Genomic DNA, 26,646 nt, shown 5'->3' with positions numbered 1-26,646 from the left:
CTTCCACCCCGAGACTGTGGGATGCTTTAACTCTGATCTAGTTTCCCCAGCAGCTGATCAAATACCTCCCAATGTCTTTCAGCATCTCCACTGTGTAGCCAAGAATTTGGGGATTGGGTGTGGCTCAGGGGTGGAGTGCTTTCCTAGTGCGTTTGAGGGTTGGGATTCCAACCCTAGCACCACGACAAGACAAGGCTGCGAGGGCTGCCCTCAAAGATTATGGCTCAGAACCCTGACCCGTCTGTGCCCAGCGCTCTCCCCCCATGCCCACCCTAGCCCTAAGGCTCCATCATGCCATGCCCCCAAAGCCTCACTGCATATTCCAGCTCCTTGTCTGAATAGCTCCCTCCCCCTAATTTGCCTTTCAGTCATCATCTTCTAGACAGGGTCCTTCGTCCTTCTCTAGTGCTACCATCTGCTCCCCCACTTGGCCTTGACACTCAGGCACCCCTTTTGCTGACTGACACTGCTCAGGGACACGCTGGCCTGGAACATGGCCCGCCTTCCTGGCCCTGCCTCCAGGAGCTGGGATGGGCTGACTGGCTCTCACTCAATTCAAAGCAGCTCCTGGAAAGAGTTCTGGGCTCCAAGAAACTCCTGGGTGGAAGAGACAAAGTCCTTTCTGGTTTCTCTTCCCTTCACACTCTGCCCTAGTTGGGCAGCCTGGCTCTGGGGCCTTAGCACCCAGTTGGGCTTCCTCAGGCCAGGACTGTGGGGTCAGCCAAAGCTCCTAGCTCTCAGCTGTAAGAGACCACAGGACCCCCTTTTCCTGCTCAACTTTATCTCTGGAGCCTGGGGTGGGTTTACAGGTCTTAGCCCTCCCCAAGGGCCACATGCTCCAGTAAGAATTCTACAGTCACCCCCTTTTCTAAAGTGCATGAGCCTGAACACTGGGAGCTGCATCATTCCCAGCCAGCGCTCTCTTCCACATCTTCCCTGGGCCTCAGGATGCTGCCAGACCTTGACCTAGCACCTTGACCTTGGATGGGGAAGCTGCCCTGCTCCCATGGCTACCTGCTTTTCTCTCCGTCCCTGGCCCTCACCCCTGCTGGCCTGTTTCTCCCTAAAGACCTTCCCAGAAGATCAGGCAGGGGCCCAGCCCAATGTGTATCCTTGCATGGACTCAGGCAGATGAGCCTGGAGGAGCTCAGGTGGCTGGTTCTCCTGTTGCCTCTCCTTTACCTCCAGGGGTTTCCAGCCTGGGGATGGCTGAAGGGGCGCTCCTGGGTCACCTAGCGTGTTCACATGGTGCCAGTGTGCCTTTCCAAGTCACCCTGAGGTCCTCTTGCCCTTCCCTTTACCGTCTGCCTCAATCTCAGGCTCTGCCTCTGGACCCTGCTCTTAAACTTCAGTGACCAGAATAAGTTCCAGGCCCAAGACACTCACAGGGCAGAAGAGCCACCACTGAAGTCCTGGTGACTCCTGCCCCCCGCTGCTAGCTATGGCTGCACTCACACTGACAGCGCTGGGCCTCTCCACTCACATTACAGGACAGCACACCCAAGGCAATGGTTTGGGGCCCCCATAGTGACTCAGTTTGCCTCCCATCCTGGTACCTGCCCTGGCCTCCCAGGCGGAGCTCCACTCTGCGGGCACAGGCAGACCTCACACAGCTGGTAATATTGACGACATGCGTGCAGCCTTGGGGGGCCTGGGAGGGCCATGGTCCCTCTGTGTCCCAGATCCCCCCAGTTCTGTGGAGTTTTGTGGAAGGAACTAGATGGGCTATTGATTCCCTTGCTGAGGCCAGCCCTGGAGGAATCCTTAGAAGACCCCACAGCATGCTACCTGACTGACAGCGGTCTGAGTCTGTTTATTTCTGCTCTTCTGCCACTTGCTTAAGACTATGCTGATGGACCATGGGGGGAGGGATGTGCAGCCGACAGGGCTGGCGTGTCTGAAAGCCAAGTCCTCCTGAATTGAAGGGAAGGTGACAGGAGTTGTGGCACTGAGGGGCGCCAGGCACTGGGGACAGGTCCCCACATTCCACAGTAAGGCAGCTGTGCAAGGTCAGAGATCTACTTTCAAGCCATCTGCATAGCTGGATTGGAAACAGCCGTCACTCCTGCAATCAAAGTCATCTTGAAGATGACAACTCAGACTCTCTCACTTTCTGTCCTTCTTCCCAGTTAGAACTCAGCTAAGGACCACAGGAAGCCAGGGCTGGGTCTCAACAAGGGTATCCTGAGCCCTGTACACAACTTCCCAGAGCTCCGGGTCCACAGTGTGACCTGTGGCCTTGTGAGACCCAGGGTGTGTCCCTGCTATGCCTCAGGGGCCATGCAAGCCCTCCAGCTCCAATCCTCTGTTTTTCCCCTCACCTGCTGGGCTCAGGCCCAAATCTACAGGGCCCTGGCTGCAGCCCCTCTGACTCCACTCTCCCTTGGCTCATGGACTGCCAAGGCTCCAAGCTCTCTGGGACTTTGCATGACCATTCTTTTCTTGTAAGCTCCCCTCTCCGGCATCTACAAACCCCTCAGACAGCAAGACGCAGCGTGCCTTAGAAGGACCATCGAGGTCGCTCTCATTCTACACAGCATCATCTGGTTTGTTCTGAGCACTGAGAACAGGGCTTCCCTGTTGTGTGCACGTACACTTTTATCTCATGTGCTCTGAAGGCACTTTCCTGGCATTTTCCTTGGGTTTTATACTCTACACACGACTACACCATCCCCACTGCCCAGAAGAGGGTGCTGAGACCACACTGTGGGGTCAGTGCAAAGCCGGACTCTGGCCAGTGTGTGGCCATCAGATCTGCAACAAGACATTGCCCATTGTGTTGCTCAGGTGCACAGGTAATGCAAAACCAGCTGCTGGAGGGGTTTCTGAACCTGCCTGCACCCTGTGAGAGGGAAACCACACTGCCTAGTAGGTGACAAGCTGGAGGGGCACAACGACTCTCCCCAAAGCCATTGTACAGAATAGGAAACTGAGGTCTGGAGGTTGGCAGCCCACCCAGAGACATTTAGTAAAGCTGGGCTCATGAAGAACTGAGTGGCAAGGGCAAGACACAGAGCTCCTGACAGTGGACCAAAACACCGCTGTGCACTACCCAGACCGTGGGATGCTGCAGGGCAGGAGGGAGCTAGGTGCAGTGACTGAACCAGGAGAGGATAGGAAATCACGACAGGGATGGTGGTTTGCACAACCTTGGGGCTGCACTCTAGTGCTTATAAAGCTCTCGAGGAAGTAAAATTATACCTGGGTCTGCAGCAGTCAAGTGACTGTGCCTGGGTGTCACTGGCAGCACGGAAACCAGGGATGGGGGTTTCTTGAGGGTCTTTTTTCTTCTTTTTCTGTTTCTCTTGTGCATGTGTATGTGTATATGTTTCTCTCTCTCTCTCTCTCTCTCTCTCTCTCTCTCTCTCTCTCTCTCTCTCTCTCTCTGTGTGTGTGTGTGTGTGCAGGCCCAAGGCTGATGCTGCTGGGAGTCATCCTTGATCACTCTCCCACCATATTCCCTGAGGATAGAGGGTCACTAATGGCCAGTACTGTTAGTTAACTTGCTCTGGGGATCCTCTGTCTGACGGGAAAACGAGTATTTATGTGAAACTTGTATTTATGTGAAACACCAGTCTTCATGGTTATGTGGCAAACACTTTCATCACCAAGCCATTTTCAGCTCCTCCTGGAGGACTTCCCTTCATCTGCTCTAGGCCTGGGCCGTAGGAGATAAGCTGTCTCGTGTATGTACACCAGCTGTGGAGAAGCAAAAAGACCAGGCTCCGGGACAGCCACTTTCTGGGGCCTGTTTAAATCCTGTCTTATCAAGAGAGGAATCTGATAGGTGGCCCCTGATATTTACATGTCTGAGTTGCAACATCAGATGGTATCCAGTATGGACAGAGACCTCTGGAGATCCCAGCCCTGGACTGTCAGCTCTGTCGTGGGTCCAGTGACCACCTTACTTCAGTCAGAGCAGATGGGAATGGGTTCAGGTCCAGGTAGAGCCAGACAGAGCCAGAGGAAGATGTGGAGTCCAAGCCAGCTCTACACCTTCTCTCCAAAGAGGAACAGTGGAAGACGCCTCTTGGGCAGGCTCTCTGGAACAGGCTGGGTTGGTTCGTTTGGTGATGGTGGTGGTGGTGGTAATGGGGACTATAGGTCAGAGGTCACAAAGAGTCAAAGGCAACCCACAAGGCAAAAGTGGCCACTTGGTCTGTCACCAGACTGGGCACTGCCTTCAAGCCTTAACCCTACAAACCCATCACAGGCTTGGGCGGCCCTGGAGATAAGAGCCCCCGGGGCCTCTCCAGCAGCTTCCCCAGTGGGTGATAAGCACGGCCTGTGTAGGAGCTGATAGGCAATGGCTACCACGGCGGTTGGCCAGCGGCCACTTATCAACCCCATCGCTGCCCACTGCACAGAAATTCCTATCTGTGGGAGCCGATAGGGTACCGCCTGGCCCCTGAGGATGCAAATAACTCGGGAAGCTGGGGTGCACCCTGACCCCAAACCACAGCCCATGGAGCATAAGCCTTCACAGGGGGCAGGGCAGGCTGCAAACTGCGAAGGCCTTGCTTCTCCATCAAAAAAAAATGAAGTAATAACACTTGTGTGGACGAGGATGGTGAGTAATGTTCAACACTGATGTGGATGACCTGGCATCTGGGCCTCGGCAGCAAGAACAGTTCCCAGTCAGTGATGTGCACTGTCTCTCTGACTATGCACTGAGGAGGTATGACACTGTGCTGGCCCCACGGGGCTGATGGAAGGACCATCTATGCCTTCTACCTGCTTAGCGGCCACTGAAGTCTGTAGACACACATGATCCCTGCCACTCCCAGCAGGCATTGTCCACATTATGCTTGTGGACATGGAACAGGGACACACAGGGGCACACTCCTGATGCTGAATCAGTACTTACGGACTCCCTTCTAGCAGGAGAAACTAAGTCAGCCTAGGGCTGGTTAGAATCTGAAGACAAGGCTCTGCCCAGTTCCATGGCTTTGGGCATGTGAGCGGAAAAGGCCCTGGCACCCATGTGATCACGTGACCAGGTACAATGACTCCCATCATGGTACTGTGATCTGGGGACACTGGCCTCAACTGAGATAGGACCCTGGGTCAGTACCCAACTCCCACCCACCAGGCACCCCAGAAGGAGAGGCCATCTTTGCCGTACATTTCTCCCATCTAGAGCCCTGAGAGGTGTGCTAAGCATCCACGTACTAAGGGGTGTCAGAGGGGGGTGCCCCAGGAGAGCCAGTCATGGGACATTCTGTGAATGGATTCAATTTCCACACAGGGTGTGGGTCCCCCATTCTGGCTGTGGCCTTCTGGGTTCACCCCCTCTCCATCTGGCCTCAGGGTGTTATTCCATCGGGTACCCCCCCACACACCTGCCACCCATCTTCCTTAGCACCGGTGGCAGACATCACCAATTGACTCCTGCATTCCTCTGATGCCTCAGGGCCCCACCCAGTTGCCCCTCTGTTGAAAGTCCAGTTAAAAGTCTGTCGTTTTCCAATTTGGACCCCAAGTTCCCCAGGGGAGGAACAGGGTCTCTGCCCTGGCAAAGCCTTCTCTGATCCCTCAGCAAAAACCCTTGACATGCCTTCTATCCACGGATGGGAATCTGGTGATAAGACCTAGATGCTCACACACATTTACTAATTTACAGTTACTGAGCTGAGACTCAGTAACTGTGCACACATGTGTTGCTCACCCACATGCTGGGTCTCCAAACTCCTCCCTCATTGATACACACACCACTTACCCCACCTCACCTACTTAGCCTGCACAGGGTGGTCCTCAACCCTGGAAATCACTGATGCCCCCACTGTGCTCCTGGGCCATGGTATCTGTTTACCAGGAGCAAGGGTACCATGGCTGCCACATTCTGGGACCTGGGAGATCTGAGATGCAGCTGCCAATTCTAGCTTCATATGTGACCAGCCGCACTCATGCCCAAAGATATGCAAAGGCACAGGCCTGACTGCCTATGGGGCAGGTGGTAACTAGGAACCTCAGATGGCCAGCCCCCAGGAAGGGCAGGTGTTCTCCTTCTCACACAAGCCTGAGCCCACCTGGGCACTAGCCAGCTTAGCATCCCAACCGTCTGCTGTTGGGAAGATACCAGACTGGCATCTCCAGCCACATCCTCTAGATACCCCTCTAGGGGCCTGTTCCTCAGTCCTCACTGCCAAACCTTCCAAATGCTTCTGTCTACATCACGAGCTCTGGGTGTGGGTACTCTGGAGACAACTCAGACCACATTGCTTGGGCCAACGGCACCAGTGGTCTCCAGAATCCAAGAGAGCCTAGTTCCCACTTGGCCCAGAAGGCTGTAACAAGGCTGCCCTGGGGTCATAGCAATGTTGTACTGGGCTAGTCAGCGTGGTTACCTGGCCCACTCCAGGGACTGGCCATGGATGCCTCTTCTTCCTTTTCCTCTTTCTCTTCATCCTGGGGCCTCATCTCCAACTCCTGCACCCCCATATCTTCAGGACGTTCTGGGGACTCAGGGGGTGCTGGCACTGTGGGTGGACTTACATCTGCAGAGAGGAAAACATTGTCACAATCTTGCTGGGACGGCCTATAACCAGGAGGGAAACTGAGGCCAGGGGGCACACAGTTACCTGCCCTCCTGCCTTATCTAACACAGCAGGTTTCCTCTTGGCCTTGTAAAGCCCCCAGTCCCTGCTGATCACAGCTGTAATAATTATTCTTTCGCTTCTGTCTGTCACAGCCCAGTGCCCACCCAGTGCGCCTAGGTCTGTGGCCTCTGGCTCACTGGTCTCTGCAACAGCTGGATCCCTCCACCAGCCCTGCTCCCAATTCCAGCCCAAAGGGCATGTTTGCCTTCCTGGCGGGCCAGATAACCAGTGTGCCCCCGATCGATGTGCTCCTGTAAAGCCCCCTGGGTGACGTCATGGGAACAAGCAGATTATTAATACCATGATAAGGGCTGTGATTAACATCAAATAAATCAATCCCGTGGTATAAAAGTCCTATTATTTTTGGCTATAAATCAAAGTGGCTGGCATCTGAGCTCCAGCCACTGCGAGGAGCCGCGCTGGACCCGCCTGAACGTCAGATATGCTCTTGCTCGTTATCGCGCCCATCACTTCGTTATCACGGCCGCCGGTGCCAGGTGCAGGCCTGGCTGTTTGTCCCAGATCCTTCCCGGCCCCACCCGCCTACCCTCTCAGCAGCCCCAGCTCCCCAATCAGATAAAGACCAGCTCCCCGGGAAGCCGTGGGTCAAAGTCCAGTAGCCGCCAACCACTTGCCCTTTGGTAGCTCAGCCACAGCTGCCTTAGTGCAGCTCCTGATGGTAGCACTGATGGTGGACAAGATAAGGCGGTAGCCTACGAGCATGGCACCTGCTCTTCTGGAGGTCACCCCGTAAAAACGGAGGCTCAGAGGTGGTCTAGGGCCAGCCATGGACAGCTTCACCCCTCAGTACTGTATGCCAGCAAAAGCAAAGAAAACAGTAACGATGAATAAACTCCTGACTGGAGACTGGCCTGGCACCTGCCACCTCACTCCTGGGGCAGGTGTCCTTGGAGAGCTGAGAGTGATGGAGTCAGGGCTTGACCCCCAGGGCTGCTGCCAAGGATGGGCCAGAGCCTCAGGCTGGTGCTGGGCCTGGAACAAAGAAGGGATGTGGGAGAGTCCTTGGCCTGCAGACACTCAGTCAGGGACTCTGATACACTGGTGGGGTGCACAGTGAGGAGCCCCCAGTGGTGAAGGTCTCTTTGGAATTTGTTCCCCATCCAGACTCCTCTGCCATTACCGGTCATCCCTGTTGTTCTGTCATCAGAGTCCTCCTCCTTCCTCCTCATAGTCCTCCTTGTTCTGCTCTACCGTCCATCCCTCATCACCTTGTGTGTGTGTGTGTGTGTGTGTGTGTGTGTGTTTGCACATGCGTGAGCTCCTCTTCATGTGCAGTGGTCAAAGAACATCCTTGGAGATCTTTAGCTCTCTCTCTTGTTTTTTGAGACATTGTCTGCCATTGGCCTAGGACTCAACCAATGTGGCGAGGCTGCCTGGCTAGTGAACCCAAGGGACACACCCGTGCTCACCTTCGCAGTGTTGACATTAGAAGCATGCATCACCACACCTACATTTTAGAGATGCTGAGGCTGAGTCCTCAAGCCTGTGGGCAAGCAGGTTATTGACTGAGCCGTTTCCCCAGGTCTTTTGTCTTCTTTGTTGTCGTCCCTCCCTCAGCTGTTGTCTATCTTGTACCATCTGCTCTGTCCTGTGTCCCCCATACACTTGCTGGGACCACGGTCAGAGTACCAGCCCTCTTTGCATGTGGCACAGGTGGCTCCTTGGGGATCTCTGCTTCCGGTCACCACCGGTCTCTCCTTCGCTTCTGGTCATGTCACCAGTTAACGATCCTCCCAACTAACCCAATAGCTACATTGTCCAATCAGAGGCTGGTGGGCAAGATGGGGTATGGCTCAATGATACAGTGCTTGCCTAGCATGCTTGAAGCCCTGGGTTTAATCTCTGGCACTGGGGTGGTGGTGGGGAGAGTCTAGACTCTGCAAGGAATAGCAGATGTGGAATGGTGTGACCTGCAGCTTGGGGAGGCAGGTGGAACAAAGGCTCATGGGTAAGGAATGAAGTGATCCCGAAGCTCAGAGCTGCAGACAGACATGGCAGGGCTTTAGACTCACAGCCAGGTAGAGCCCAGCACACTGAGTCAGGATGCAGATATCCATCCCTCAGTACCTCTCTCCCATCTCTCCAGAACTCAGTCGCTTCCAAAACACAAGCAAAATGCTGATCTCTCAAGGACTCTGCCTCTGTGAAGTCCCTCTTCCCTGGACTTCAGGGGCATCTGAAGTCTCACTGCCCTATATCCCGCACCTGGCCTGAACTGGCCTCCTAGGATCTGGGTAGTGTGGGTGTCTGCGGGGTTTCCTTCCATGGCCCGACTCCAGCTTCAGAAATGCAACCAGGAGGCCCAGTAGAGTCCAAGGAGGTCATGTGGGTAAGAAAAGGGGCAATGTGACAATGGGATGAGTCTAAACCCAGACCTAGGTTAGATCTTGGCCAGAGTGTGGGCTGTGAGCCCAGACAAGCTTCTTAACCTCTCTGGGCCTCGATCCTTCAGTTCAGCAGATTCAGTGTGTTCTTTGCCTCTGAAGAGCCTCATGGCTCTTCCTGGGTGCAGCTTGATGTTGTATGTGGAGCCCAAGTCACAGCCTTGAAAATCCCGTGGACACCATTTCACAGGGATAAACACGCTGTGAGTGGCTGTGACTTTCCTGAGGTCTAGCCTTGGACTGGATATTCCCCACCCAGGCCTCAGTCACCTTAGCCTGAGGCTGGACCTCCAACTCACGCACAGCAGATACCCATCTCCCCTGACTCTCTCCAGGTCCTAGGGACAGCAGCTGCCTTCTGAGGCCCTCTGTCCCCGCCCCCCCATGAACTCTAGGAGGATGTTGATCTGCACACTCACCTTCTCTGGGTGGGCTTGGGGGATCCTCTATGGCTGGGGCCTCAGGGGATGCAGCCTCCTGCTCCATGGGGCTGATGTCCATGGCCTGGGTTTCTTCTCCGGCCTCCATATCTCTGAGGGAACCTGTGGACATGAGTCGCAGGGAAATCATGAGGTGCTTCTGGATAAGGCTACCCTGGTTTCCTAATGGCCAAACAGGCTCAGTTTTGGTGCCTGGGAAGAGTGGGCAGGACGAGGGCAGGGCCAGCCCCTCACCGAGGCAGAGGCTGTGTAAGTTTCCTGGAATCTAGTATGCTAGCTTCACCCTGTGTTTACCCCCTACCCTGCAACAATTCCTAAGCTTTGGTGTCACTTGGTGCTTTTCCTATCCTTGTCCTTCATGTTGTCTGTCTGTCCTCAGGTAATGGATACCTGCTTATCAAGACAAGCATCTCAGCCCCTCCCAACCATACACTCAAAATAGAAACCAAATGGAGTCCTTTGGGGGCTCAGATGGATGCTTTAGGTCTTCCTGCCTCACAGGCTCACACACAGACTCACGGGCTCACACACAGACTCACAGGCTCACACACAAACTCATGGGCTCACACACAGACTCATGGGCTCACACACAGACTCACGGGCTCACACACAGACTCTTGGGCTCACACAGCAGACATTCTACTGTTTGCTTATGATCTCCTACAAGAAGACTCTCAGGCCACCGCACACTTGGGGTTTGGTCCAGAGCTCCTCAACAGTGAGTTCTTGTGCTCACTACACTGGGCAAAAGCATGATGGACACAAAGATAGCAGATTCACGACTGCTGGACTGGGTCAGGGCACAGGTATCCTTCATAGTGGGGACCGGGCCTCTGTTCCCCTCCCTCCAGACCATTTGGGGGGCATCCACCATGCAGTGGGAGATGGCAGAGTGAAATAAGCTCCCATGGTTCCACAATGACTCCCAGAGGACACCAAGCACAGGTCAGGGGTGATGCAACCTCTGAGGTCACCCCAGGGTATCAGCGATGGGAACAGAACTGAGGCCCAACTGAAACTCTTGCTCAGCCTGGTCTCCAGCTTATTCTCTTAAGCCACAGCTTGCAGGAGACACCTGTCCTGTCATTTTGTGGTCACTGAGGAGGGGAAGAGCCTGTGTCTAGGGTACACCCACTGGCATTGAAGGGGTTTTGAGTCTCAGAGCAGTGAAGCCTGAGACATTGGAGAAAATAACCCCAAAACCATGTGTCAGAGGGCCTGAGGACACCCTAAGGTAGAGGGGACAGAAGGCATGCAAGGGCCATCTTTGGTTTTATTTTGTCTTTCAGACAGGGTCTCATGTATTCCATGTTTGCCCTTGAACTTACTATGCCATCAGTTCTCAACTTGGGGGTCATGCCTAAGATCATTAGAAAACACAGATATTTACATTATGATTCACTGCAGTAGCAAAATTACCGTTATGAAGTAGCAATGAAATAGTTTCATGGTTGGGGGACACCACAACATGAGGAACTGTGTTAAAGGGTCACAGTGTTAGGAAGATTGAAAACACTTTACTATGTGGTAGAGGCTCCTGCCTCTACCTCCTGAGTGCTGCACCACCAAGCCTGGTATATGCAGTGCGGGGATCTAACCCAGAGCTTTGTGTATGGCAGACAAGCGAGCTCTACTGACTGAGCAATGGTCCTTGCCACTTCAGAGCCATTTCTAGAGACAGGCCACTGTCTTCAAGCAGGGGGATGGTCTAAGATGCACCCCCTTTAACACTTGGGGCCTCTAGCTTTACATAGCTAATGAAACCTGCTGCTCCCCAGAACAGCGGCTCAGGGCTGCTTCTTTTCAGGAGGCATGGGGGTTCTGTGGGAGACCCACAGGCCAGTGGCAGGGCCATCAGTACCAATACGAGTTAGCTCACACCCAATACTAAAGCTACTGTGGGATCTATGGTACTCGTCATGTCAATGGCATGGGGACCCAGGAGGATGGAATAGAGGCCAGGCTGGGACCAGGTTTGTAGCGTGATCTTTCAGAAGTGATAGGGGACATTCTGTATCTGAAGGACTAGGGTGGCTGCAATCCAGACCACACTACTGGGGGCAGTGCCATCCTGCTCACATGGCCAGACACCACTCTAGGATGCAGGATGAACGGGCCTCATGACATTGCCTGTGGCTTCTGGGGGCAGGAAAAAACAAAGAACCATATTGGTTCCTAAGCCAGGAATGAGAGCAAGTGCAGGGGTGAGACCAGGCGATGTGTGTGTGGGAGAAAGTGGGCACACCTGCAACAGAGTACAGTGGGTGGGCGTGAAAGCTAACGAACAGGCAGAGTCCCGCCACACTGGTCTCTGAGGCCTGAAAGGAGGGAGTCCATCTTCAGCCTGGGGTATGGGGGTGACATCACAAGTTCCAGGAAGAGATAGGCTTCCTAGCTGCAGTCCTGTGAGTGCTAGCGCTGGACCCAGCCTCCCAGGAACAGGGCTAAGGCTCACAGGGGCAGACACATGCCTTGACCTGTTTGACCTTGAATTAGGGTTGGAAAACAGGGTGGAAGTCCACCCTGAGTGGAGCCACCCCCGCACAGGAGACTGCCCTGCCTAGGCCCAGGCACCCGTCTCTCTGAAGGGGCTCCATGCCTCTCCAGGGGCTGAAAGGCACCTGGAGTCTCAGTTGCCTGCTCTAGCAATGGGATGAAGCCTGCTCTCAGCAACTCTGGGACTGGCATTGAGCGGGGCCAAGGAGGGGGCACAAGCGGAAACAGCCCTTCCCAGTAATGTCATGGAGCCCAATCTGGTGCCCACCCAGGTAGACCTCCCGCACCCAGGTGCCTAGAGCTGGGATGTTCCTCAATTTACAGAACAAAGGCAAAAGTGCTCCTCACAAAGCCTCATGGATGAGCGTGGAGAAAGAAGCCAGGATGACAAGCAGCTTACTCTGACGTTGTTAATCCATTTCCAGAACAATTAAAACGGCTATGATAATGCAGGAGAGAATCACCATGGCAAACAGAGAAAGCCCACAGATGAGATGCGGCACTTCTGCCCGGAGCCGCTACGGCTTTCTGAGCCCTCCGTTGGCTTCAGCGGAGCCTAAGCTGGCACTGGGCCCTCGGGTACACCTAGACCTGCAAGGGCTGTGGAAGTAGAAAAGTGGGGGACGTTGGCCCTATATGTCAGGGGTATCCGTGAACCATGGCTGGACACCGTTCCTCCCCAGGATGTCCCTTGCTAGGGTCCTTCTGGGGAGCCTCATTGTCCCCAACCAGCAGAGTGGCAGATAAAACTGTGTCCTTGCTCTGTGACCTTGGGCAAGCCACGCTACCTCTCTGTGTGCTGCTACCTCTGTACGCCTACGCCGTCTCCTCAACTCTGGACGGAAACTCTCACAGCTGCAGCCTCCCAGGACAGCTTGCTGGCACCATCAGAGTGCAGCTGAGGGTGCTGGGGGCCAGTGCTTTACAAACACCAGCTGTCACTGGTGACTGCCACCAAGGACCCAGCAGGGGAAAGGGTTATTAAGCATAACCATGCACAAGGGGCCTTGGCTTAGTACTTCACAAATGTCCTTCCTTAACCCTTCTCACTTAGACAGCCCAGTGAGGTCATCTTCCAGTCCTGCCTCAGAAGGGGAAACTAAGGCACAGAGGGTTCGTGCTGAGTTAGATCTATATAGAGGTAATACAGAATATGTAATATGAGCCAGACTGGGTGCCATGGGAATGGGGGCAAATAATGGTGAGGGTGTAGAGTGGGGAACCTAAGGCCAGTCCTATCTAAATTTTATTTCCATAAGGTGCCAAACACCCCCCTAGTGGGAAGTCTGGGTTGCACCCACTTTATGGAAGGGTAAACTGTGGCCCACCCAACTAAGGCAGAGCAGCTTGTCATGGTCCTCAAGGAAAAGGCAAAGGGATGGTGCATGGAGAAAAGGGAGCTTGGACAACATTATGACCCGAGCAGACAGGCTGCCTCCGCAGCACTGTCTCGAACCACACCTCCCGTTACCCATAGTTAGGCGGATGCTGGCCCTGTTGCCTGGTTACTGCCCAGGTTGGAGATGTCTGGGCACCAGACTGCACTTCTGCTCAGTGGCATCCACAAGCCACCATGGTGGTCACCCACAGGCAGGACAGCGCTGGGAGCAGCCCCCACAGTGCCCCGAGCCCCTTGGTTATCACAAGGAACAGATGCCCAAGCGCCCATCCGTCTCCTGCTCATTAGGCCGGACGCCGCTTGGGAATGAAAACATAATAGCTATTTGATTGGGGGTGAGATATTTTGCATATTGGCTCAGAGCTGATAGTGGAATTTCATCAACTCCCTTTTTCATGCTTTAAAACTGAATTATGGAGGCAGACTCTGTGTGGCAGGCTGATGCCCACTCCCTTCCAGGCTCTCTCCCAGCTCTGGAGAGCTGCACGGAAGGGTGGAGGTCACTGCAGGTTCTGAAGAGGGACAAAATCCCACAGTCTGTGTCCCCCAGGCAGCAAGGAGGGCTGTCTTTGGTCCAGATAGGATTCTGGTCATGGGTGAGACCCCTGCAGACCACCCCATGGGGGATAGAAACCACTGTAAGAACTAGGGCAGCACCCACCTTTCCAAACCCAACAGGAGCCAGCAGACCAAAGCCCACGGGAGCCGGCCTGGCACAGGGTCCTTTCTTTAAGCCCACCTGGAGATTCTTTCCTCCCTTCCTATAAATGAAACCAAGATGATCTGGACCAGCTGCCTGCCCATGGCATCCGTGGACAAGAGAGCTCAGAGATTGATCCCAGGTACCGGCCCCCGAGAACAGGCAGCCTCATTCCTCATCCCAGTTCCTTCATCTACTTACATACGCATTGATTCATTCATCAAACCTTTCCCATGCCCTTGGTGTGCCAGATTCAGGACCAGGAGCTGGAGACAAGGCAATGACCAAAGGTGCCAATGCACATGGCAGGAGGGAGAGCTGTTGTGGGGTGGATTCCTGGAGGAAGTGGCAAGGACTGGCAAGAGATGAGGCTCACTGCCCTGGGAGCCAGGGAGAATGTAGTGAGGTAGAGGGGCAGCACACACCAGGCAACGTAGGGCCATTCCCTCATGGAAAATGAGGGCAGTCTCTTGAGGAGGATGGAGTCCACACAGCCATATGGGATCGTGGCTGGGAGCATGGCCTGCGCTATGGTGACTATGCTGTTCCTTCCAGGTCTAGGGAGGGCCATCAGAGGGAACAGGAAGCCCCCCACCTTGGCTGGTAGAACCCTAGCCTCCTTACTTCACTGGAATGGCTTGGCACTGCCAGGAAGGGGACCCTGGCCTCCAGCAGGACCCAGCTGCCAGATAAGGCCCTGATAACAGAGAGAAAATAGCAACAGATACAGACTTTCCCACCACTGGGCAGCGGGCAGCTAGGGCCATGGCGGGGACAGACAGGCGGCAAGATAGTCTTGTCCTCCCCGAGGGGCCGAATCTAGGGAGTTTAGCATCACAGGACTCAGACCAGGAGAGGACGATGGCCAGACAGTCTAAGGTCTAAAGCCTTCTTACCTAGCAGACACCGTGACCTAGGACAGTGGGTTCTGGTTAGTAGGAGTGGAGTCCAGGACCCATCTAAGCAGGGATTCTGATCCAGCCAATGCAGGGAGATGGAAACCGAGGCACATGGTGCCCAGAGCTGCAGCCTTCTCTTCAGACAGACTTGACTTCACTCTCAGTTCTGATGGCTTGGTGATGCCCTGTCCAAAAACACTGGCAGGGTCAAGTTAGGGAACCTCGGAGATGACTCTGACCCCATCACCTCAAGTCCTCAGGATCACCTCAGGCCATATTATGTATGGTGCAGTGGGGCCGGGTTCTCACAGCACAGTCCCCTTCACCTCCAGCCATACTACTTGGACCTGGTCCAAAGTTGTCTTGCCAGTATGGGAAGGTCCAAGCCCCTCAGCATGTGCCCACCTTACATGCTTTCCAGGCCGGACATCCCTCACTAGTGCCCAGACCTGTCCTTGTGTGTCTACTGAGCTCCCTACAGCCCTCCTCAGTCTCTCCAAGGACTCCCCTTCAGAGTCCTCTAGTGGGGTGGTCTGTCTCCTTTATCAGCACAGTTTATCAGGTTGCACACTACAAGGTCAGAGACCTGCAGGTGCTCAGCGTGCCTGGAAAGGGTGAAGGGCCACTCGAACCTCAGTGTTTGTCTCAACCTTGACCTCAGTCTCAACTCAGGATGCCCCTGGGGAGGTGCTGAAGAGACAGTACAATGGTGGAAGACACCATCATACAGAGTCCAGAGGGGGCACTGCCCACAACCAAGCTGGTCACAAAAGAGTTGGCCAGATAGCATGGCTTGTTCACTTGAGTGTACAATCTGCTCCAGCAAGAGACAGATGCCTGCTCCCTGGGGTTCCTGGTGATCACAGTCAAGCTGGGGCTGTGGCCAGAGCACACTGCTTTTTGGACCTACAACCTGGACACAGACACTGTTCACTGCATGGGTGGCATACGGTTGAATAGATATGGGGTGGGACAGGTAGCCTTTCTTACCCAGCGTATCACAGAGGGCACTCCCACAGACCCTAGGATGGGGAGTTCATATCTCTTTCTGAGAGGTCTGAGCCCTAAGACCGTCTGTGTCTTGCCTGATTCTCTCTACCCTGTTAAGATCTCAGGTGGCTGACCTGCTGACTGCTTCTGTGCAGGGCTGTGAGGAGCAGGAGGGACTAACCCCAACTGGCATAGACTCGGAGCTCAGGACATCCTGGAAGGTGATATATACCTTCCTTAGTCCCTGGGCGGTCTTCCAGAGGCACCAAGTAGGGGGTCTGATGGAGAGTCAAGGCCCATAATCTAGTAAACACGGGTCCAGACAGACCTCAGCATTCAAACACTAAAAAGATCCTATTGAGATATGATTCACACACAATGAAATACAGGCTTTTCCTGCTGCTTGGCTTTTAAAGGCAGATCTTTACTGAAAGGACAGGTGGAGGGGGGGCGACACACAGCCCAGATAAAATACAGGGCACTATGTGACCCTGCCTTGTGGAAAGAAATACACGCTGATGACCTGGGGTCAAGCTGATTCCAAACACTTTGAAAGGAATCACTGAAAATCTCTGATGTCAGTCATCTTCCCTGGCCTGTCCCGGGAGGACCCAGGACTTCACACAGCTGTGAACCCACCCAGGGCAGGGCTGGCCTAGTGCTCTCCCCTCCTGGAAATCTTTCCCACTCCTGCTTCCAAACCTGACACAGAAGTCAGCTCTGACTTGACAGAATGTGGTGAGCTTCACTGCCCCCCAGGCCTCGGTGTTGCTGTTCTGGCTAGTCTGTGTGGGACCCAGGCACCCCAGGCGTGTGCTTCAAGTGACCAGAGACGGTGCCAGGGCCTCTGGCAGGCTGCTGGAGCTCTGAGCATGCTAACTCTAGTGCCACGTGACTCTTACTAGCTCTCCAATTTGCTCTTATACTGCTTTAAGTGTGGGAAACTGAGGCACAGAGTAGCAGGGTCTCTCTACCAGCAGAGCAGCTCCTGGTAAGGCTCTCGGAGCCCTGCCATCCCCAATCCTCGTTCACAGTGAAGAGAAGCAGGGATGGCCTTGCCTAGAGTTACTGAGTAGGATTCAGATACAGGTCCATGAGGCTCTCAGGACTGAGGTCTTGTTTCTCCCCTTGTTGGGCCTATTTCTCTCCCTGATCCTACATCTTCCTTCCCATCTCTGCTTCTTTCCATCCCTGGTCCCTTTGTTCCTGGAACCAGAGACTGTTCCCTGCCAGCTGTTCCTGGCACAGTTGGAGTCAGGACACCCTGTTTTGTGGGGATGTCCCTGCCCCCTCCTTGGTTATCTGTAATCTTTAGAAGCTTTGGCTCCTTCAGCCCCGATTCCTGTAGACACATGCACACTGCCCTCAACAGCTCACTTGGGTCTGTCAGAGCCTCACTTAGCCTCACCCTGCAGGGATGTAGACTCCATGGGCAGACGAGGAAAGTAAAGCAGAAGGCAACCATCCTGGCCACCACCTGGCCTTAGGGCAGCTGCTCACATTGCTATTCGGGGACATACACAATGGAGAGCTGCCCAGGCTGCAAGATTCAGGGTCCCACATCTGACCTTATAAAGCTTTGGTGAAGAGTGGATGGAGAGGGAGGGATCAAGAAGTTCCAGGCAGGTCCATCCCAGATGAGAGAGGGCATTCAGTCTGGGATGGAGACAGGGACCTCTGGACCTCGGAGGGTTAGCTCAGTCTACAGGGGATGTGGGGGGTTACTGGGACTTCTCAGAGGAGGTGGCATTTAAGCGACAGCTGAGAACACCCCAGGGAGGGCACTCAGGCAGTGTGTGCAGGAAGACCTAGGGCAGGGAGGGACCACAGAAAGTCCCAGCTGAGCACCCAGGGCTAAAGGCCTGGGAAGGAGCTAAGGTCTAATCTGTGAACAGCACTGCCAGACATCAAGCTTGAGGATGAAGGGCCCTGGTTCCCTGGGGTTTCAACAGCTACCCCTGTGGGCTCCCTCAGGATCTTCCCCTTGACCTGAGCCTGGTCCCTCTCTCAGGCCATTTCTAAGCGGCAAGTTGGTGTCCTACCCTGTCCCTGGGGGCAGGGGCCTGGGTGGGGCAAGGCTGAGAGAAAGGGAGGCTAGGAGGAGGGAAGAGGGCTGGGGGCCTGAGAAAGCCCAGCCTGGCTGATAGAGAGAGATTGGTTTCAGCCGGAGCCTCGGGCCTGCCAAGTCCACATCCTATCTGCGGCCTGGGCTTACTCAACATTCATCACTGCTGAACTCGGAAACTTTATCAACGCTAAAGGTTGGCGCCATCTCTAGGCCCAGCCACTCCCGTCCCTCCCCTCGATGGGCCTGATAGCCACTGATAGATTACACAAGATTGTTTCACTCCGGGAACCCATGGCCTATGCTTCTGGGGGAGGGGCTGCATGGGGGAGGGCCTAGGACACCACCGGGGCTGGAGCTGTGCACCCTGAGGATGGTCACTTAAGTGCACTGGGGGCCCTGTGCCAGGATGGGGCCTGGGGTTGTGGGGGCCACATGCCAGGCAGGGGCGGCCGAGGCCACAGCTCAGAGCCTGGAGCAAGAGAGGAGGAAACAGAATGGTGGAGATGGGCGCTGAGGCCCAGAGTGATTCTTTCTCTAGATGGGCGATAAGAGCTGAGCGATGTGAGCGGGTTTCACTAATGGAGCCATCGCTGCGTGGTACAGGGCAGAGGGACGGAGGCAGATGGCAGCAGGAGGAGATGGCTCCTGTGTGACAAGCCGTTCATTCGGCGGGCTGGGCTGTGCCCACTCTTCTCCAAGCCTGCCTTGAGCCCGCGGCAGCTGTTGGGCAGAGCACAGTGCTCTTAGCACTCAACCCAAACCCACTATGGGTGCCCCATTCTCTCAGTGTCCTGCTCACACACGAGACCCTGTGCTGTGTGATTTCACACTCTCACCAACACCATCAGTGCCCACACCCCTCCCCCAACTCAACCCAACCGTGCTCAGCATCTCCCCCTCCATCTCTGATCCAAGAATGCTCTCAGCACCGTGGAACTCCCACATCATCAGTGCCCCAGTCACGGTCCCTTCCCTGTTTCCATCTCAAAGCACATGGTTGATCCCTCAGGACTCCTCTGTGGTAATGCCCGTGTCTCTGGCGGACTTGACTCCTAGTCCCTTTCCTTTTCTCCCCAGCCAGAGCAGGCTGATCTAGAAACCAAACAGGTAGCCTTTATCTAGTAATAGACACCCTGTGCTTTTAGGGGCGGGCAGAGCTGCCCACGTGAGAAGGAGGTCCTTTAGCGGAGGCTGAGGCTTGGCCCGGAAGGCCTGGTGATGGTTTAGTGTAGGAATGTACTTCCGACCCTCACACCCATGTTATAAAAACAGATGACAGAGACCCAGAGTGTGGGGGTCAAGACCGAGGTCATGAGGTCACTGCTGACTCTTCTTCCCTTAGGTCTTATCCCAGTCTCTTTCTGGTGTACCTTATCCCACCACTAGATTGCACAAACCCACCACACCTGCGGCTTGAGGGTGCTGTGGGAATCGGTGTGCCCCCTTGCTGTGACCGTGGGTCCAGTTCTGCAGCACAGTATATCGAAGAGTGGAGAGGGTGGAGGCAAGGTCAGGTGTCCATTTTGGGCTTCGAAACCAACAGGTATGGGATGAGCAACTCTAGCCCCTGCTGCATCCCAAATGGCCCCACGATGTGGGTGGGGAAACCGAGACCTGGGGCAGGGGAGGGGTCCAGAAACCATCCTGGCAGGCTGAAGGACTAGGTTTCCTCCCGTTTTACAGATTAGGAAGCCAGAGTGTGACAAACAGGGATCCCTGTCCTCACCAGAGCCTAAGGCCAGAGAGGCCTGGACAGCAAATGAGTCACAGGGGAGCAGACAGGGAGGAGGACAATAGCACGAGCAGGGTCTGGAGGGAGCTGGGGGAGCGGCCAGCCTTTGCCGTCTGTCCTGGCCCCACTTCTCACCTTCCCATTCTCATTTGGCACCAGAGCTGGCTGCACTGTTTGTGGAATGACCAGGTCCTGGTGCCCGAGGGTGTGGCTTAGGTTCTGAGGTCAGCAGAGGTTACTCAAAGGCCGGCCTGTCCAAGGCAAACACGGATTCTGAAGAAAGCTGGGAAGCCTGGGAGGCCTTCCCACCCTGTTGGTCTAGGCTGGACAGGTGCACACTCTCATTTTAAGGAAAGGTCCTACCCCCTCCTTGGAACTTCAGCCAATGCCTGAGCCTCAAGTCTGCTCATTTGCACTCTGTTTTCATTGGCTGCTAGCAGGGGCTGCACAGTAGTGGGGGGGGGGGCTATTCTCCGTTCTGGGGGCGGGGCCCAGTGGTGTTGATTGTAGGAGCCCAGTAAGTTAAGACATTGATAGGGCTTTGGGGTTTGTGGGAGTGAAGGGGTGGGAGGCAGAGGTAGGACTGAGTGTAAGGGGTGTTCCGGGAAGTGTTAGATTCTGGGAGAACTGATGAAGATTCTGGCAGAAAGGAAGTTTAAGGGAAAGGCCCCATTGTAACTATTCCAGACAACTCAAATCCATCCTGGGTGCCTTAGACGAAGACACTGAGCCAAAGTCACATAGCCAATATGCAAGGGGTACTATGGGGACCTCCCCCACCGCTAGGTGCCCACTCCTTGACAACTCCTTCCCGCCTGCAATGTCTCAGAAGGGGCCATGTGAGTCCTCCCTTTGCAAAATGATGAGGGTGAGGAGCCCAAGTTTTCCTTTAGATTTAGGGGTGATCTCTCCTGGCAGCCCCAAGTTGGGCCATGGGCTTGGCAGTATGTGTAAGTCTGCAGTGCTTTTGTTCCTGGCATTTGGAGGGGTGAGATAAGGGGAAAGAACCGCGAGTGAGCAGGCAGATAGATGGGGCGATAGCGGCTCCTCCACGCACGGCGCCTATCACTCTTTTTATCAAGGTTCCCTTTCTTTCTTCTTTTTGTTGGGGGCCTGGGAGGGCGGAACACACCCACCCCATCTCCTCCCACACCGGCGGAGCTTAGGGAGGAGGCCTCCCTCTCTCAGGCACCAGCCGGAAAGGGAGACACAGGCCCCGAGGAGCACCTGAGAGGGTGGGGGTTCTGAGGCACCTGTCTGCCAGGATTCTAGGGTTCCCAAGCTCTGTCTCATCAGCTCCTCACAAGGACCTGCAAGGACACTCACTCCCTTGTCTGATGGGTAAGGTAGTCAGGCCCAGGGAAGTGAAGTACCTGGGCCAAGGACACACAACCAGGGCAGATGGAGCCGAGAGTCCAGCTATGCCTCTCTGGCCTGGAGGCTAACAACCTGGTTAAGATCTGGTGGGCACAGCTAGGGGGCATGGGGCCCATGGGGTGGCCGGCAAACATGGCTAAAGGTTCTGGGGAACACATCCAGGGTCTGCAGGATGCAATCCTAGCATCCACAGCCCTGTTTACAGATACAGAAACTGAGGCTTAGAATAGGGAGATGCCTGAAGGGCCGTGGGCAAGTTGGACTCTAACCCCCTCTCGTGTCCCTGGGTTGGTTGGTTCAGTATGTGACTCCTGTGACACTCCAGGTATGGAATTCTGGTGATTGGTGGTGGTGAGATAATGACCTGGGTTGACAAAGACAAACATTCTAGAATCATCCAGGTGGAACCCTGAGCCTGACACCTCAGCACGCAGCCCTGTGGGAGCCGTTTGTCCTAGAGGGCAGTGGTGGCTCCCAGGGGGAGCAGACCTCAGCCTCCTCAGCAGGGAAGCTACAGGAGCAGGCTGCCATGCCTGGCTCACGTATGGGGGGGTGGGGGTGGGATCTGAACTCCAGTCGCTACACTCTACTGACCGAGCTGCCCCTCCAGCCCCTCGAACCAACTTCCTCACCAAAGGAGCCTATGGGGCAAATGAAGTGACGACAAGCAATAAGAAGTATAGATACACCAGTTTAGCCAGGCAGACAGGAGGGTCTCTGAATTCAAGGCCAGCCAGACCAAGTTTCATCAATCCAGGGCTGGGTAGTGCTGAGTATCTGCCCTCTCTTGTAGCTACTCCTTCTCTCTGAAATGGAGAGACCAGGCCCCTTTATAGAGGTGTTGGGGGTTATAACTGCAAATACCCCAGAACTTCTAGGTAGATGGAGACTCAGACTAGGTCAGAGTGCCTCCTGTGTGACCTTAGGCGATTTACTCAACCTCTCTGAGCCTTGAGTCATTAGAAGAGAAACGTGGGATGATAGGAGGACTCTGTCGTAGGGTGTATACAGCAGCAGCTCAATCAAGATAGCTCTCCTCAGTGTGGCCATCACTGGGATCATTATACCTGGGAAGACCCAGGACCACACGGGAAAGGTCCTGCCCTCCTCAGGCCTTCCCACCTCTGGGATTCCAGTGTTTGAGTTCTCAGGAGTGATTTATAAACACAGGACAGGGGCAAAGCTGAGTGCCCCCACCCCACTGGGCCCAGCGGGGTTTCCACATGGCTTCATGGGGCCAGCTTGGCCTGGCCATCACCCCGAGAGGTACTGGGGCTGACAGGCCTTGGCTTCTCTTCTCACACAGCAGGTGCCTCACTCCCCCGTGGCTGCCTTACCTGTCCCTCAGCGGGAGGATTAGCCTGGCGCAGCCCTAATCTTGGCGCATCACACCATCAGCAAGGATCTCGGATCAGCTGAAGGAGGCAGCTTTATCCAGACAAGCTTGCAATGGCACCCGAGCCCCATCTGGGTGCCGCCTGTCAAGAGTGGCAGCTGGGCCGAGCTGGGAAGCACAATGGCTGAGGAGGGGCCTGGAGCCAATCGGGTTTCGGAGTGCTGTGAAGCCCTTGCGGCCGGTAGGCGTGGCTTTGCATGGGCACCTCGACCCCCTACTGAACTACCTATGGTCTGACCAGGCACTGCAGGGCAGCAGGGCACACAGGCAAAGCTGCCTGGGAGGGTTGCAGAGGCACCATGTCTGCTGGGCAAACAAGGCCTTTTTGGTATGGAGATCTGCCCAAGGCTGTGCGTGTGTGCCAGAGGCTGCCATCAGCCCTAGAGGCTGGACCCTATGGTTTGGGAGTCTGTGTGCCAGCGTCTTCTCTGAGTAGGGCCTGCTGGACCTAACTGGCTGCAGTTTCAGTGACTGGACATTTGGTGGCTACCAGCCTGGTCTAGAGGCTGGGAGAGCCATCTCCTCAGAGCCGGCCAAGGGCGCCCCTCTAGGGCCTCTTTCTCTCCACCCTCCTCCCTACCTTCCTTTTCAAAAACATAATTTATCTGTGTATTATCAAGAAATCCAGACACTTTAATCAGTGAGCTATGAAGTCAGAATTTCCATTCTTATCTGCGGGAGGAGTGGAAGGAGAGGAGATAGCGCGGATCGCTGGTGGGGAATGTTAATGGGCAGGAGCCCAGGCCGCTGGCCACCGAGACGTGGGTATCTCCTCCATTATCGAGCCCTATCTTGCCAACCATCTCAGTGCAGTAATGGGGCCAGTTCAACTTTCCGAGTTATCACGGGAGCTGAAACCTGCGCTGGAGGAGGCTGGGACCAGAGACAGTGCAGGGAGGACCAGGTTGCGGCTGCTCCAGGAGAGGGCTGGCCGGCCAACTGGGTGAAGGCCTGGTTTCCATGGACGGTCCAGGAGGCCCGGCGAGTGTTGGGATGCCCCTGTCCCTGGGCAACTGTACCTGATCGAGCTGGGTGTGGGGCTCATTATGGGAGATCGAGACAGGAGGTGCCGTGGTGGCTCAGGAACTGGGAGGAGGCAGCATGGGAGCGAAGCCCAATGAGGCTGTGCAGCTCTGGTCTTTGCTAAAACCTTGGCCCAAAGTTACACAGTGGAGAAGAATGTTGGGACCAGAGCTGGTTATGGTTGGGACCCACTGGAGAGTCTCAGACTCTGGGCTTGAAAATGGGTGTGGCTGCCCCACCTCCACCCAGGAATCAGTGGTCATAGCTCTTTCCCAACGCAAATATCCAGAGGGTATCCCCTAAGGATCTGATCCTCCAACTTTCTAAGCCTTGGTTTCCCCATTTGTGCTTTGAACCCAGGTTTGTTCAGGCTGGCGGGACCAGGCTGGGCTGAAATACACTCAGTCTGCGCTCACAGTGATACCTGGCAGCTGAGCTGAGTGTGGGGAGACCAGTGGGTCATCCTCACCAGTGGCGCCCAGGGCTTTGAACCTGTTTCCCATCTACCACAAATCTCTGTGCAGAAACCGGAGGGGTCCTAGAGGGGCAGCTGTGGGCCCTGACCGTCACTGGGGGCCGGTTCCCTAAACAGCAAAGGGAGCTCTGCAGGAAGGAGCCGAGACCCCTAGCCCTGGCCTTCTTTCCTCCTGGGGTGAGAGAACAGGTAACTAAGGGAAGTATAAGCCTAAGGACAGATGGAAAGTATAAGGGAAAGCTATAGGGCTTGAAGTCAGATGTCAGGAGGAACTGGCAACAAGATGTCTCAGGGGAGACAGAATTACAGATATACTTGGGGACGGGCCATCAGCAGCAGGGGAGGGAACAATGGCCCCTTTTCCCCTTCACTGGCTCTTCCTGGCCATGTCTCCTTTGTCAGCTCTTTGTAATCCTTCTTTCCCCTCACCCCACCCCAGGTAGGCATCATAGTGCTGTGTGCAGTAGGGAAACTGAGGCTCACAGGGTTGGGACTCACATGAGAGCCCCAAAGACCCTATAGTGCACCCACCTGTACGGTAGGAGAAGACAGGGCTGTGCAGACCATCCCAGGCAGGCTCTCTCCACAGTGAGACCATCATGCCTGGCTGTGAGACCTGGAGGCAGCTTCTCTGGTCCTCCATTTCTTACGGACCAAAAGAGCACTCCAACCCTCTATTTTTTCTGGGTGAGAGGGAGAACCCCAACCTCAGGAAGGGATGCAGAGAGATGTGGAGGAAGTGCTGAGCACACGGGAACACTTGGTGTGATGGGTGACACCGGCTGCGTCTACTGCAGCCCTGTTCATTCGAGGCATGGGAACCAGCCTACATCTCACGGGCTCAGAGAGGCTGCAGAGCGCTGCAAACACCACTCATGTAACAAACGGGGAGAAGCTGAGGCTTAGCGCTCATGGCCAACCAGAGCAGGTGAAGGACGGGGGCACTTGAGCTGTGTGGGAGGTGCTGCTGATGCGCCTACCTACCCAATTCTGCATAAGCTCAGAGGGCTGCTGAGGAGGGAGGAGGGAAAAGTCAGTCTGTAGAGGCCCCAGAGACATGCAGGATGGTGGGGTTGACCCTGTGGGTTACAGATCTCCGCTCAGAGAATCTCCACCCTGGCCACAGACCCAGCTTCTGTGTTGGTTGGCCTTGAGCAAGGCCTTGATGTTCTCACCCATAACAGCGGTGGGAAGAGGCCACCAGGGTGGTGTGTAACATGCGACACTCGGGCTTCTGGCATATGCCAACACCAAAGCCAGCAGGACCAGCAGCGTCCACCTGGAAACAAGTCACCTGGCATTTCCGTGTGCACCACTAAGCCCCCGCTATGACCACAACAAGGAGGTGCTCTTATTAGGGTCCCACTCTGCAAGGAGAAACTGAGGCAGGAAGGGCCACTTACATATAGGTCTCCTGAGAAGTCAGGCTGAGCCTCTCTCCAGGGGACCCTTCTGTGGCTGTCTGGTGCTAGGCAAGGGCTTGCTTGTACACCAGAGTTCACAAGCGATGGGAGTCATACCACCAAGGGTCCCTCTGATTGGTCCACTCTGAACAGCACTGTTCCTCAAGTATCTACTGTGTACTACCCCTGTCTAAGTGGGGAACACCTGCTGTTTCCATTCCTCAGATGACAGAACCCAGGCTGGCTGAGCACTGGGATGCCACCGAATGAGGCCCCTGGGAAGAAGCTGGGGCTGGGAGCTGAGTATCCCAAAGTCAGGGCCATACACTAAGGATGAATGCACACTGGAATGGAAAGGATGGGGAAGGGCGGTCCCTGTCCCCTTAGAGACAGACCACCCAGGGTTGGTATGGGACAGCCCTAGTCAGTATTGCAGCCATCACCAGACACCAGTATGGGCTGCTTCTGTTTGCCTCGGGTCTCAGCAGTTCCCTGGGGTTCGCTGGGCCCTGGCCAGGGAGGGTCTGAGCTCCTAGGCCTGGGTATCTACATGCGAAGTTGGCCAGGGGTGTTTTCCTGTTAGGCCACGTGATCTCAGCAAGCCCCATCTCTGTGGGGCTCACATGTGTCATTAGTGGGAGAGCCAGCCCATAGGTAAGAGCTCGGCTTCCTGCAGGCCACACGTGTGTACATGGCCCTACATGGGGTAGAGGTGGCCCGCTGAGGGTCTGTGCTTCAGCTGAGGCATAAAGGGCTCTGTTCAGGCAGCTTACATGCCATGGTCAGCTCCTCAACCTTCCCCATACTGGTGTCCCCCCAACCCCAAGACTCCCCTCCTTCACCAGACTACCACCAGCTCCTCTGCAGATGGGCACTAACCTGGGAGGACTGAGGGGTTCCACTCGGCTGCCCAGATCCAGACCACTACAGAACACAGAGGGGAGAGGAAGATCACAAAGGCGCTGGTCTTGGGCTCTCTGACAAGGGATCACCAGCGCACAGAAGGCAAGCCGCACACTAAGGCTGCACAGTCCTGGTGCTCCCTTGACAAATCAGTGCCAATATGAAGGAGGGAGAGGCTGGCCAGTGACAGGGGAGGTACCAGGATCCCACATCTGTTCCACATCTGTGGGTCAAAGGGCAGGGCCCCTGTGTGTGACACACTGAGATCGCATGGAAAAGAGCTTGGGAGCAGGGATGTTCCATCTCAGAAAGGCGGGGAACCACAGACCTGACATGATCAT

General features: G+C 55.2%; 1 protein-coding gene across 5 annotated transcripts in view; it reads right to left on the bottom strand.

The window, feature by feature from the left end:
- The window catches only part of Zfpm1 (zinc finger protein, FOG family member 1), a 58,677-nt gene that overhangs the window by 25,316 nt on the left and 6,715 nt on the right, over window positions 1–26,646 (bottom strand). For all 5 annotated transcript variants that reach the window (XM_050165174.1, XM_050165175.1, XM_050165173.1 and 2 more), the window contains 2 exons: window positions 9,424–9,546; window positions 6,348–6,497 (listed from right to left, as the gene is read on the bottom strand). In XM_050165174.1, coding sequence (XP_050021131.1) covers window positions 6,348–6,497; window positions 9,424–9,532 — 259 coding nt within the window. In that variant the 5' untranslated portion in view covers window positions 9,533–9,546. Of the gene's footprint in view, window positions 1–6,347; window positions 6,498–9,423; window positions 9,547–26,646 lie in introns of those variants that run through there.

Source organism: Alexandromys fortis, unplaced genomic scaffold (assembly GCF_014885135.2).
Source record: "Alexandromys fortis isolate MF-2015 unplaced genomic scaffold, M_Fortis_MF-2015_v1.1 scaffold_165, whole genome shotgun sequence".
Lineage (NCBI taxonomy): Eukaryota > Metazoa > Chordata > Mammalia > Rodentia > Cricetidae > Alexandromys > Alexandromys fortis.
This window is presented reverse-complemented; position numbering and strand designations above follow the sequence as displayed.